We start from the raw sequence: 14,173 nt of genomic DNA on the forward strand, positions 1-14,173 counted from the left end.
TTTTTTCAACTACTTGTCTTTATTTAAACTTATCATGCACTGCTATCACATTCACTTCAAGAATGGAGCAAATCAAGTGGGACAAGCTTCATGCTTTTTCATGAAAAATATATTATTATTTTTTAGTTATTATTATTATCAATATGGTGCATTAGGACTCAAACCCAATGCCTTACCCATATAAAGACATGCTAGGTCATAATGCGTTGGAACTTGAATCCAACGTCTTTTCATCAACATAGTGTGTTGGGACTTGAACCCATCGTCTTACCCTCAATCTTTGGCATAATAGGCCAAAATTCACTAGGACTCGCACTCAAGCCTTTAAAATATTATTACTTCATAATTATAGGCATAAGCAAATTAACTTTCAAGAAGACATATGTAGCTATTTCAATCTTGAAACAGTTCCTCTGCAACAAAAATGCTAGTTAGGATATATGCCATTTTTTTAAATGATACAATCACTTTTATATTTTAATAAATTAATTAGGGGAAAGGTGCAGATAACCTATAACCACTTATATTTCAAAGACTATAAGAACTTCACCAAAAAAATCCAATACGGAGGAATGAGCCTTATGTTTCCAGCAAAAATATTTAAGGCTTAATGCATAACTGTGACTATTTATAAATTATAACTATAATGAGTTTATATTGATTGTATATTCCAATGCCAAATTTGCAAGGTACTGTAAAATCGCCTACATATTTGATAATTTTGCTTTCAATGAAATACATCATGTGATGGTAAAAATATTATTACTAAATTACCTTAATAATTATCTATCATAGTATGTAAAAGGTGAGAACAAATATATACGTTGGAATATTATATTTGTCCTATAAGAGATGTAGCAAATAAAGACATACCTTTCCAGTTCTTTATTTCAGTGGATACAATTGAAAAAAATATTTTAACTAAATACTGCACATAAAGTTAATGCAAAGATATGAAAGTATGAATGAGTTTAGATGGATGTAAAACTTATCTTTGTATTATCATCCAAGACATTTTTCATTGTACTTGATCTTATTGTCTGCTTATAATTTACATAGTCTTGACGTAGAAGATCATGAAATGAGCAATTCGTGCTGATAACGTGTTATGAAATAAAAGCAATTTAGTAAAACATGAACAAGAAATAGAGATAGAGAGAAGGAAGAGTATTTCTTCTTCAATTGTATGTATTTTCTTATCTATTACAAGGCCTTTATATATGCATGAAAATTGAAGAAAAATATGTCATTGAATATGTCATTAAGCATAGAAATATGTCATTGAATATGTCATTAAGCATTTGAGAAGATCATGGAGGAAGAATAGACATCCACCATAATTTATTTTTTCTTATAACAATAACCAATATGAAGAAGTCAAAAGTTACGAAATTGTTAGTAATGCTGACTTAATATAAGAAAGCATTCAAGAAAACGACATCACTGATCCTTTTATCCTATGAATATCCCAATAATTGTCAATTTGCATATACCGAGTCCAACCTTTGACTTTGACTTTGACTTCAACTAATTGCGTAACTTATGGCAGACAAATTATAATTAATCAACGTAATAAGAATAAGATATATTTTAAGTTAAATAGTTTAACTTTTATACTCTTATGAGTATAAAGAATTTTTGCATGGTAAGCTAAAAAGTCAATTATATAGAACATTCTAGGACAAACATGACTTTTGAATACATAAAACATATTCCATCTGTTTCGAGTAATATGATATAGTTTGACTCGATACGAAGTTTAAAAAAAAATTAATACTTTTGAAACTTGTAAATTGATATACCATAATATTTATACGGTTATAAAGCATTTGGAAACTATGATCTTTGACCTTCCATGTCATTTGCTTAAGAAAAAGAAGAAGAAAATCGAGATTGAAAGAAAAAAATAATGAGAAACATTCTCAAAAGAAGGTGCTTGGTTTACCTTTTGTTCCAAACAGTGAACTAAAATAGTTGAACTTATTTTTGAATATTTGGATTGATAAATGGACCTTGGGCCTAACTCAACCTCCAAAACTAGCTTATGAGGTGAGACTTGCCCAAGACCATATAAGGAAGCCAAGAACCTCAAATCCCACTGATGTGGGACAACTCAACACCCCCATTACGCCCAGGCTTGCAAACTGAAGTGTGGACAATATAAATGGGGGCCCAACATTGATAACAATAATCGGGATGAACCTGACACTGATACCATGATAAATGGACCTTGGGCGTAACTCAATCCCAAAAACTAGCTTATGAGGTGAGAATTGCCCAAAACCATATAAGAAAACCAAAGACCTCAAATCCCACCGATGTGGGACAACTTAACATGGATTCCAATTTTTATAAGCTAAAGTTTACCAAGTGATCAAATATGGAGAAGTTACAAACACTAAATAAAGTTGAACTTACATTAGTAAGTACATTTGCAAACAATTCATATATCATGTATGAGTCGTGTCCATTACTTAAAAAGTAAACAAACAACCCACTATAATTTCACTAGTAGGGTCTGGGAAGGTAGTGTGTACGCAGACCTTACCCCTACCCCAAAGTAGAGAGGTTGTTTCTGATAGACCCTCGGCTCCCTCCCTCCAAGAACTCCCACATTGCTCTTGGGGTAACTCAAACTCACAACCTCTTGGTTGAAAGTGGAGGATGCTCACCACTAGAGCAACCCACTTTAAAAAGAAATTTTTTTTTTGTGGATATAATATTTGTGAACTATAGCTAGTTGGTCTTGTCAACTTTTTCATGTCAGCTTAAGAAGAAATTGTTGATTTTGTGATGTATCGTGAGTCGTGACGTTATAATTATCATTTTAAAAAAAGGAAAAGAACAAAGCAAAACTCTAGGACTTGGAGAAGGAAAATATTGCTTCCTAGAGTTTGTACCACCAAAGGTTGTGGAGTGGTAGTAAGTACCACCAGCGGCTCTTCAGCTTTCGAGTTACGGGTTCGTCTGAATCCAATACTTCATGCGTAATAAAAATTTATATAAATAATTTATTAAAATTATAAAAATAGTAGATATGAACTCATACTTTTTAAAAATTATGGTTCAATACTAAAAAATCTTAACTATTGAACCCATAGAGCTAAAATCTTAAATTTGCATATGGTAAGCACCCCATTATCATTAGTCAAAAGTTTGATTTTTAGCCTTGAAAGCGAAGTCGTTTTTGATAAAAAGTGCTTTACCTCCTAAAGTGAAATTTTTCGACGTGAATTCAAATTAGTCGAGCTTCAAAGCGTCTATCAAACAACGGCGAAAAAAAAACCCTAGAGTGGTGTACTTGCAATATGTAGGATATGTGAAAATTGTTTGCTTACATTGCATGCAATTGTGACTGTTACAAAACCGCGTTAAATTTCACAGACTTTGACTGAGGTCAGCGTTGACTATAATCACTTTTGTTTTATAAAAGGCCTTTCTGCGTCACCACCGTCAGTCTCCGTCACCACCGTCAGTCTCCGTCGACAATCTTAATCGCCAACAAAAGAGATACTATTGCAAAGCGTTACAGAATTTCCCTTTGACCTTTTATTTTTTATGTGAAACTTTTTATTTTTCGAAACTAACTTTAAAGCTAAATTGAATTAGATTAACTCAATATTTTAAAGTTAAAATATAGTTTATTCAAAAACTATACAAAAGTACTATAAGATGCAATTCTTGTCATGTCAATATGATAAAAAAAAAATATATTTCAAACTATTAGTCAACGTTTACATATATAGTTTGAATTTTGAAATTGTTTTTTTTTTTTTTTACATAAACTAAAACAGAGAGAGTTTAAAATCATTTGAAATTCGAAATTCATTGATCCGATTAATTTAATTTCACACCGAATAAGCCTACTAAGAAAGGTAAAGTGCTCCAGACCAAGAAGTTCTCTATTTCAAAACTCTAATTCGAATTAAAATTGAAGGTATTCCTACCATGCCACTTCGTTTTACTCTTGCTCACTAGAAAGATAATACAATGAAGGTGATAAAGAAAAAGGAAGACAATACAACCAGAGTAAACTATTTGAACGTATAATATTCTAGATAATGATACAGACTTCATTTCTAGTTTAAAATCACTAACTATATACCCGCTGATATACACATACACACAATACTTTGTACATGCTTTTAATATTCTTTTTAAATAAATATTAACGTACTCAATTGCTTTTTTAAACAATTTTTTTTACGTATTTAAAGGCAATCTTAAAGTAGTATGAATCACAAATTTATATATATTTAAAATCTTATAGAAATATTTGCCCGTTAATAGTAAAAGGAACTGTCAAGTCTAGTGGTGTAGCTATATACATTAAAAGATAGTCAACCGAACACCCTTCATCGAAAAATTATACTGTATATATAGAAATTATATTGTGTATATAGGTCAAAATTATTATTTTTATATGTGTATATTAAATTTTGAATACCTTCGTGAAATTTTTGACTTCGCCACCAACCCCCTACATTTAATAATATATTATATCATATAAAACGAAAGAGGAAGTTATGCTTGATTGATAAATTTTTTATTTCCGACTTTTAAATTGTTGAAGACATAATTAAGAAAATAAAATATTGGAGCATTCTTGTCCATAAGGCTGGTTCATCTTATTACTTTTCCATCCCTTTTTTAAGAACGTAATATAAAGTATAATCCTGATAAGAAAATGAAAAACAACAACTGATCTTTCACTAAGTAGTCAATTTTTGGGATAACCTACATTACCTTTTTATGCATTCTTGACTATAGATATATGACTAATTCAAAGATATATATCAATGCCTTCCTATTACGGGAGTGTTGAAACTGATATTAATATAGTATATCTACTTTCAGACAAATTTCAATTCTAAAGTCTAAAGTTCTAATTTAGTTTTAGTATAGTTTAAACTAAAAAGAAAAAGATTGTAAAGAACTTAACAAAACTTAAAACCCAAAGAATTGTCGAGTATTATGCTAAAGTAGTTAACAACTAGTAAATCCTTTTTTAAATGAAAAAAATAATTGTTTTTAGATCACAACATTAGTATTCTATAAAAAAAAATTAACTGAAGAAAATTATATTCGGCAAGTAAATTTTGTCAGACAAATTAAGAATAAATGTTTCATGTCGTGGTCTTCGAATTGCTTAACTAATTTTAATTGATTTATCTAAAGTCATTTTAAAGTATGAAATTAGAGATTTGAAATTATGTCATTTTTGTCAACCTTTGACAATCATCTTGACCAAGAATGGAGGCAAAAGGTGCACTAGAATAACTTTGGAGGAACTTTCTACTTTCTATTTTGGGAGTTGAGCTGGGGTTCTTGAAGTATTCTTAAGCATATAATTTTTGTAATACTAAAAAAGTATATTTTTCTATCTTTTTTTTCCTCCAACAAATTAATAATAGTACATAAATTATATTGTTTATATTGTATGTATTGATTTTGTGAGTTATGATATTATGTTTTCATTGAAAGTGTGACATGAGATACGAGTATTTTCAAATGGACGTGAGTTAGCATTTCAGCGGTTCGCTTCATTTGTCCTATGTATATGACACCCACAAAATGAAAATACACCTATTTATGTTTATACACTTTCATAAATTTCAAGAATCTAGACAAAAGGATTCAGCTTTAAAATTTTGATATGATAATTTTGTATGCTAAACTAATTTTTAAACTACTATGTTAATATTCATCCTCTTTTTTACATTCACAAAATTAAAATAAATACATAAATTATTTCTTTTGTAATTTTTAATTATCTTTAATAAATACTTATATTTTAATATACTTAATCACAGATAAACCTCATAAGGGGTGTACATGTAGGATTTTTATAACATTATATTGGGGGTGTCAGTTTTTGATTTTACGGAAAAGGTCCAAATATGCCCTCATACTATACGAAATTGAGCACATTTGCCCTTCGTTAATAGTTTAGCTCAAATATGCCCTTACCGTCACATAGTTGGTCCATATATGCCCTTAGAGTTACACAGTAAGCCCATATATGCCCTTTTCGAAACGGAATCCACCCAAACTAACTAGCTCTTTCGTTAATTGTATAAAGTGTATTACAAACACTATTTTCTTTTTATTAGTACTTTTTTTTCTTTACCTTTCTCTTTTCTTTCATCTTTTTTCTTTTCTTCACTTTTTTTTTCCTTTTTCTTTTTCCCTTATCCGATTTCCTCCATTACTGATATCTTCTCTATTTTCATCACCAATTTCACTTGACAAATCTCATAAATTCCAATTACTAAGAAAATTCTCTCATAAGAATATTTTTATATATCATATGCTTTTCAATTTTTTAATTTTTACTGAATATATATTTAGTTTTAAAAAATTTAACAAAGTAAGATTGAAATAATATTTATGTAATAAAAAATCCGAAAATCCAACAAAACCGTACAATCCAAACCGATATAATTGGTTTGGTTTGATTTTGATAAAAAATCGAACCAACCCGTTCCATGTACACCCCTAATTTACATATATAGTTAATAAAAAAAAATAGAAAATGTCCAGCTAAAAAAAGACTAACAACTCAAATTTATAACACTACAACTTGAACTCTAGGCTTTTAATCATTAAATTATCTTTCTGAAAATAATTTAAATATTTTGGTCTTTTGAGTATTGTTAAAGGTTGAGATGTTTTTATTATTTTAAATTTTAAACCATAATTTAATTTTATTTATTTAAAGGGCCAGTGAAATTAGAACTTGATTACCTTATGGAAGAATTTTCTTAGTAATTGGAATTTATGAGTTTTGTCAAGTGAAATTGGTGATGAAAATGGAGAAGACATCAGTAACGGAGGAAATAGGATAAGGGAGAAAGAAAAAGGGAAAAAAAAAGAGAAGAAAAGAAAAAAGATGAAAGAAAAGAGAAAGGTAAAGAAAAAAGTACTAATAAAAAGGAAATAGTATTTGTAATACACTTTAATACAATTAAAGAAAGAGCTAATTAGTTTAGGTGAATTCCGTTTCGAAAAGGGCATATATGGGCCAACTGTGTAACTCTAAGGGCATATATGGACCAACTATGTGACGGTAAGGGCATATTTGAGCTAAAGTATTAACGAAGGGCAAATGTGCTCAATTTCGTATAGTATAAGGGCATATTTGGACCTTTGCCCTTGATTTTAAAATGCAAGGTGCATCCGAAATTGAGTCATATTATTGGGTGTTGACATTTAAATCTTTGTGCTTAGTTAATACCAAACAACAACAACAACAACAACAGTGAAATTTCACAAGTGGGGTCTAAGGAGGGTAATGTATACACATACCTTACCTTATCTAAAAGATAGAGAGATTGTTTTTGATAGACCTTAGTTAATATCGTCTCGTAAAATTAAAGTATATACGCACTAACAATGTAATATTTTTTTAACCTTGTTATAATGGGTAATTTGCATTATTTTTTGAATTGATATCTTTTTATTTATTTATGAAATGTTACATATAATAACCATTTAGATGATAAGAGCGTGCATAAATTCATTAACAATATCTAAGGCTACAAATTTAGCACAAGCTCAAATGACCCGCCCAACTTGTCCAAGGTTGGGCTGGTTATTGACCCGCCCATTTATTGAACTTAGCGCATCTTGACCCAATATATTTCAACCTATTTAAAGTTGCGCTGATTTTTAGCCCAAATTGATCTATGAGTAACTTTACCAAAATATCTTAGAAATAAATTTTTTGTTTGATATGTTATATATGATCATAACAAAAAAAAAGAAGTCTTATTTAGTAATTATATAATTCATAAAAAAATAATACAGATTAAGCAAAGCTTGATACGAGTTAGACAGGTTGAGTTATGACCCAAAATTTAGCCCATCTTGAGCCAAGTAACTTTTGGAAGGATCATTTGACCGCACAATTATAGACTCAACCCATTTAACTTGCCCAAAATTGGTCCAACCCACCCATTTGATACCCCCTAACAATATCTAACACATAGAGGGAGTAGTACAATCAAATCTCTCTATAACAATCTCGTTTGTTACACATATTTTTGGATGTTATATATAGTGAATTGCTGTTATAGAAAATATGTATTATAACAGAACATGAAATTTGGATCCGAATACGGATATACCTCAAAGGGGGTGTACGTGTAGAATTTTTAAAATATAGGGGGTGTCAGTGTTTGATTTTAAAATACAAAGGGGTGTATTCGAAACTGAATCATATTATAGGGGTGTTTAGTATAATTAACCCTACTATATATTAGTAATATTGACATTTAAATCTCTGCGCTTAGTTAAATACTGTCTCGTAAAATTGAAGTCTATATGCACTAACAATGCAATATATTTTTTAAAACGTTGTTATAATTTGCATTATTTTTTGAATCGATATCTTTTATTTTATTTTATGAAAAGGTAACATATAATTATCCCATTCCGCGTCTTCTATGTCGGCCTCTAGCTACTAGCTAGGAAAACTCACCGCCGACTGACAAACAACTCCTAAAGCAGCTCTAATTTTTTCTCTCTCAAATATTCTTATCCACATATAATAGATCTCCCTTCACACTTACTATAATACCACTGTCCTTATTCTTTTCACATTTTGTCCAAAAGAAATAATGACAAGTCAACAAATAAAAAAGAATGTTTTCATCAATACGATTAATCTCTCCTTCTTACGTACAATAGGAGTAGAGCTCAACTTGAAGAGAAGAATACAAATTAAGGAAGCTCATGAGCTGACTGGCCGACTCTATATTCTTGTCTTTATTATTTTACAAAAAAAGATTGACTTTACTTTTTTGTTTTTTTGTTTTAAGATTTTCAACTCCCAACTTGGGTTAGTCTAATTCTCTCTCTTTCTATATATATAACGGTTGGTTCAAGAAAGCCTAAAAAAGAGGGAGTTAGCTGGTTGGTATTAGTTTGTTCATCTTGTCAACTTTCTTGAAAAGCAACGGGTTTTAATATCTTTTTCCTCTTTTTGAATCTTGAAGTTTAATTCAAACTTCTCATATTAATTGTTAAGATTAACTTTTTTTGGTGAAGTTATTACATGTGTATACTCAAGGTGGCGAATTTTAGAAACAAAGCCAATTATAAGCCAATAAAAGATGATGAAGCTCGGAATATCAATGTGATGTTTTCTGGGATTAATAGAGAAGAGGAGATGTCAGTTATGGTTTCTGCACTGACACGTGTCGTGAGAGGTGAAGATAAAGTACTGAATCAAGGTGAAGGATGTGATAATATTGGTGCAGCTAATTCTGGTTTTTCTCCTTCTTTGAATGCAATTTCTGGAGTTGTTGGAGAGAAAAGAGGACGTGAAGAACAAAGTGGGCAACTGTTCTTGTCTGATATTAGGTCATCAGGTATGCAAATCTATCAGAAGTAAATTGCTCAGCTCATTCCTCTTTATATAATTGGTTCTTTTCCTTAAGCCGACAGTATATTGTAAACAGACTCTCTAGCTACCTGTACAAAATAAGAGTAACGTCTGTGTACACGCTATTCTTCCTAGATCCCACTGTATAAGATTACACTGAGTATATAATCATTGTATATAGCAAACTTCAACTTATTTTACTACCCCGATAACAACCTAGACGCGCAATTCCAAATTAGTTGGAGTTTGCTGTCTAAATTCTTGATATCGATTATGTCGTTTCATTTTGAATTGCTTTATTCGGAGCCTCATCTAAAAGTTCTTCATATTTTCTTACACCAATATAATATTACAACTAAGCTTTATCCCAACTAGTTGGTATCGTTTGTGTCAATATATTATTTTTATTGTGTTTTAATTCATTATTATGTTTGCATGAATTCCGAGAGATTGTACGCTTGGTCTTTAATTTCATGACGAATAACTTCCTTCTCCTAATCTTTTTTCCCTGGAATGTATTATGTTAATAGGTGGAGAAAGTTCAAATATTAGGCCTATTGCCAGCAACACACCAACAACAGAATCAACATTCCTATACATTACTCCCACATATGGAGAAGGAAATACTAATCATCAACCAAGAAGAAGATATAGAGGAGTTAGACAAAGGCCATGGGGAAAATGGGCAGCAGAAATCAGAGATCCATATAAAGCTGCTAGGGTTTGGCTTGGCACTTTTGACACTGCTGAAGATGCTGCTATTGCTTATGATGAAGCTGCTCTTAAATTCAGAGGCAGCAAAGCCAAACTCAACTTCCCAGAAAATGTTAAACTCTTGCCTACTTCTTCAACTCACGAACGATCACCATTGAAGTTATACTCGCATCAGAATACTGTCGGTAATCTGAGATTTTCTACGAGTACGTTGGATTCCGTGGAAAATACACGTGTTTCTAATAGTACTATTTCTCATGATTATACTCCAAATACCCTTTACAGTACTACTGTTTCTTCTTTCACTAATAATTATCCAATAATTCACACTCAACCTAATTATAATAATACTAACATAAGCCCTCAAAATTTCTTGAATGATGATTTTCAAAGGTTGCAACCACCTTCAAGTTTATTAAACCAATTACAGTACTTGTCATCTTCTTCTTCATCGTCTTCTTCTTCTTCTTCTCAACTGCCTTTTCTTCCAAGAATGTTTTTTCAGGGTTCCCAGACTACTAGTCAGAGTAGTGGAAGTGGTTTTCGGGCTACTTCACCGGATTCAACTTATGTTCCCCCTTCTTCTAGATAATTTAGTAGCTAGATTTTTTTATTTAGCACTTCAATGTGATTTTTGAATGGATTGTGAATCAGATTCGGCTTGCAATTTGCATAGTGATCGGTCTAGCTGAGCAAGGTCCACTTTTCCTATTATGCTAATTTTGTTGGGATATATCTTGAGCGAGAGCTTATAAAGTGAGAGTTATTTCTGGAAATTTCTTCTGGTAACAAAGAAGAATATAAAAAGACGATGATTGATGATGATGAAACGAATATCAGAACAATGTATCTTTCATCTTAGTTTATGTGACAATATTTGGTAGGGTACTAAACCTCATGGTTTCAAATCCGTGGACTATAGCACACGAACACATGGGAATCGTGCTAAATTCCTGTTTTACGACCCTAAAATACCAAAAAACGAGGAACGATCATGGCAAAGCGGTGACTATTGTTCATTAGGTCATTTTGTATGCTCCTGCAAAATTTTAGGCGATTCAGAGCCGGTCGACCGAATTCATGCAGATGGCGTGGAAGATAGCACACGAAAATTTGGGAATCATGCTGAATTCGTGTTTTATGGCCCTGAAATGCCAGAAACCAAGGAACGGTCATGGAGAAGATGACTATTGTTCATTAGGTCGTTTTTGATAGTCCATCAAAATTTTAGGCGATTCGGAGTCGGTCGCCCGAATTCATGTTGATGGCGTGGACTATAACATACGGAAATCTGGGAATCGTGCTCAATTCCTGTTTTATGGCCCTGAAATGCCAAAAAAATAAGGAACGATCATAGTGAAGCTATGACGATTGTTCATTAGGTCATTTTTTATGGTTCCGCAAAATTTTAGGCGATTTAGAGTCGGTCGCCCGAATTTATGCAGATGTCGTGGACTATAGCACATGAAAATTTGAGAATCGTGCGGAATTCCTATTTTATGGCCCTAAAATGCAAAAAAGAGAAACGGTCATGGGGAAGCGATGATTATTATTTATTAATTCGTTTTGATGGCCCCGCAAAATTTTAGGCGATTAGGAGACGGTCGCTCGAATCTATGCAGATGGCGTGGACTATAGTACACGAAAATCTGAGAATCGTGCTAAATTCCTCTTTTATAGCCCTAAAATGCCAAAAAACGAGGAGCGGTATTGGCGAAATAAAAACGATTGTTCATTTGGTCGTTTTGATGGTCCCGTAAAATTTTAGGCGATTCTGACCCGGTTTCCCGAATTCATGCAGATGTCGTGGAATATAGCACATGAAAATGAGGGAATCATGCTGAATTCATGATTTATAGCCCTAAAATACTAAAAAATGAGGAACGGTCAAGGCGAAGCAATGACAATTATTCATTAGGTCTTTTTCTGGTCCCGCAAAGTTTTAGGTGATTCGAAACCGATCGCCCGAATTCATACAAATGGTGTAAACTATAACACACAAAAATTTGGGAATCGTGCTGAATTCTTAATTCATGACGTTAAAATGCCAAAAAATGAGGAACGGTCATGGCGAAGCAATTTTCATTAGGTTTTCTTTTATGGTCCCGCAATATTTTAGGCGATTCGGAGCCGGTCGCTCGAATTCATGCAGATAGCATAGACTATAGCACACGAAAATTTGAAAATCGTGTTGAATTCGTGATTTATGGCTCTAAAATGCCAAAAAAAGAGGAACAATCATTGCGAAGCGATGAATATTGTTTATTAGGTCATTTTTATGGCCCCGCAAAATTTTAGGCTATTCAGAATCGGTCGTCTGCATTCATGCAGATGTCTTGGACTATAGCATATGAATATCCGAAAATCGTATTAAATTCCTATTTTATGGCTCTAAACGCTAAAAACTGAGGAGCGGTCATGGCGAAACAATGAATATTATTCATTACGTTATTTTTAATAATCCCGCAAAATTTTAGGCGATTTGGAGTTGGTCACTGAATTCATGCACATGGCTTGGACTACAACGCACGAAAATATGAGAATCATGCTGAATTCCTGTTTTATGGCCCTAAAATGCCAAAAATGAGGAACGGTCATGGTGAAGCGATGACTATTATTCATTAGGTCGTTTCTATGGTCTCGCAAAATTTTAGGCGATTCGGAGCTGGTCACCCGAATTCATGCAGATGGCGTGGACTTAGACCACGAAAATCTAGGGATGGTACTGAATCATATTTTATGGCCCTAAAATGTAAAAAAATGAGGAATAGTCAAGGCGAAACGATGACTATTCATTAGATCATTTTTATGGTCGCGAAAATTTTTAGGCTATTTGAAGTTGGTCGTCTGAATTCATGTAGATGGCGTGGACTGTAGCACCCGAAAAATTGAGAATCGTGTTGAATTCCTCTTTTGTGGCCCTAAATGCAAAAATAAAATGAGGAATAGTTACGGCGAAGCGATGATTATTGTTTATTAGGTCATTTTTTATGGTCCCGTAAAATTTTAGGCGATTCGAAGCCGGTCACCCGAATTTATGCAGATGTCGTGAATATAGCACATGATAATCTGGGAATCGTGCTGCATTCCTATTTTATGGCCTTAAAATACAAAAAAATAAGGAACGATCGTGGCGAAGCAATGACTATTGTTCATTAAGCCATTTTATGGTCCCACCAAAATTTTAGGTGCTTCAGAGCCGGTCTGCCGAACTCATGCAGATGGCTTGCAATTTGCATAGTGATCGGTCGCAAGGTCCACTTTTCCTATTCTGCTAATTTTGTTGGGATATATCTTGAGTGAGAGCTTATAAAGTGAGAGTTATTTCTGGAAATTTCTTCTGGTAACAAAGAAGAATATAAAAAGACGATGATTGATGATGATGAAACGAATATCAGAACAATGTATATTTCATCTTAGTTTATGTGACAATATTTGGTAGGGTACTAAACCTCATGGTTTCAAATCCGTGGACTATAGCACACGAACACATGGGAATCGTGCTAAATTCCTGTTTTACGACCCTAAAATACTAAAAAATGAGTAACGATCATGGCGAAGCGGTGACTATTGTTCATTAGGTCATTTTGTATGGTCCCGCAAAATTTTAGGCGATTCAGAGCCGTTCGACCGAATTCATACAGATGGCGTGGAATATAGCACACAGAAATTTGGGAATCATGCTGAATTCGTGTTTTATGGCCCTGAAATGCCAAAAAATAAGGAACGGTCATGGAGAAGCGATGACTATTGTTCATTAAGTCATTTTTGATAGTCCATCAAAATTTTAGGCGATTCGGAGTCGGTCGCCCGAATTCATGTTGATGGCGTGGACTATAACACGCGGAAATCTGGGAATCATGCTCAATTCCTGTTTTATGGCCCTGAAATGCCAAAAAAAAAGGAACGATCATGGTAAAGCGATGACGATTGTTCATTAGGTCATTTTTTATGGTTCCGCAAAATTTTAGGCGATTCAGAGTCGGTCGCCCGAATTCATGCAGATGTCGTGGACTATAGCACATAAAAATTTGAGAATCGTTCGAAATTCCTGTTTTATAGCCCTAAAAT

At 32.7% G+C, this 14,173-nt stretch overlaps 1 protein-coding gene across 1 annotated transcript; it reads left to right on the forward strand.

The window, feature by feature from the left end:
• The first annotated feature begins 8,892 nt into the window (after positions 1 to 8,892).
• On the forward strand, positions 8,893 to 10,878 carry LOC104119986 (ethylene-responsive transcription factor ABR1-like). Its single transcript, XM_009631630.4, has 2 exons — positions 8,893 to 9,374; positions 9,919 to 10,878. The coding sequence occupies exons 1-2, from the start codon at positions 9,059 to 9,061 to the stop codon at positions 10,692 to 10,694; spliced, it is 1,092 nt and encodes a 363-aa protein (XP_009629925.1). The 5' UTR covers positions 8,893 to 9,058; the 3' UTR covers positions 10,695 to 10,878.
• Positions 10,879 to 14,173: the final 3,295 nt, after the last annotated feature.

This window comes from Nicotiana tomentosiformis, chromosome 4, assembly GCF_000390325.3.
Source record: "Nicotiana tomentosiformis chromosome 4, ASM39032v3, whole genome shotgun sequence".
NCBI classification, from domain to species: Eukaryota; Viridiplantae; Streptophyta; class Magnoliopsida; order Solanales; family Solanaceae; genus Nicotiana; species Nicotiana tomentosiformis.

Coding starts and splice junctions, on each gene's coding strand:
- LOC104119986 (XM_009631630.4), top strand. CDS start 9,059: ATGTGTATACTCAAGGTGGCGAATTTTAGAAACAAAGCCAATTATAAG. Junction 9,375..9,918: donor GTCTGATATTAGGTCATCAG/GTATGCAAATCT, acceptor TTATGTTAATAG/GTGGAGAAAGTTCAAATATT.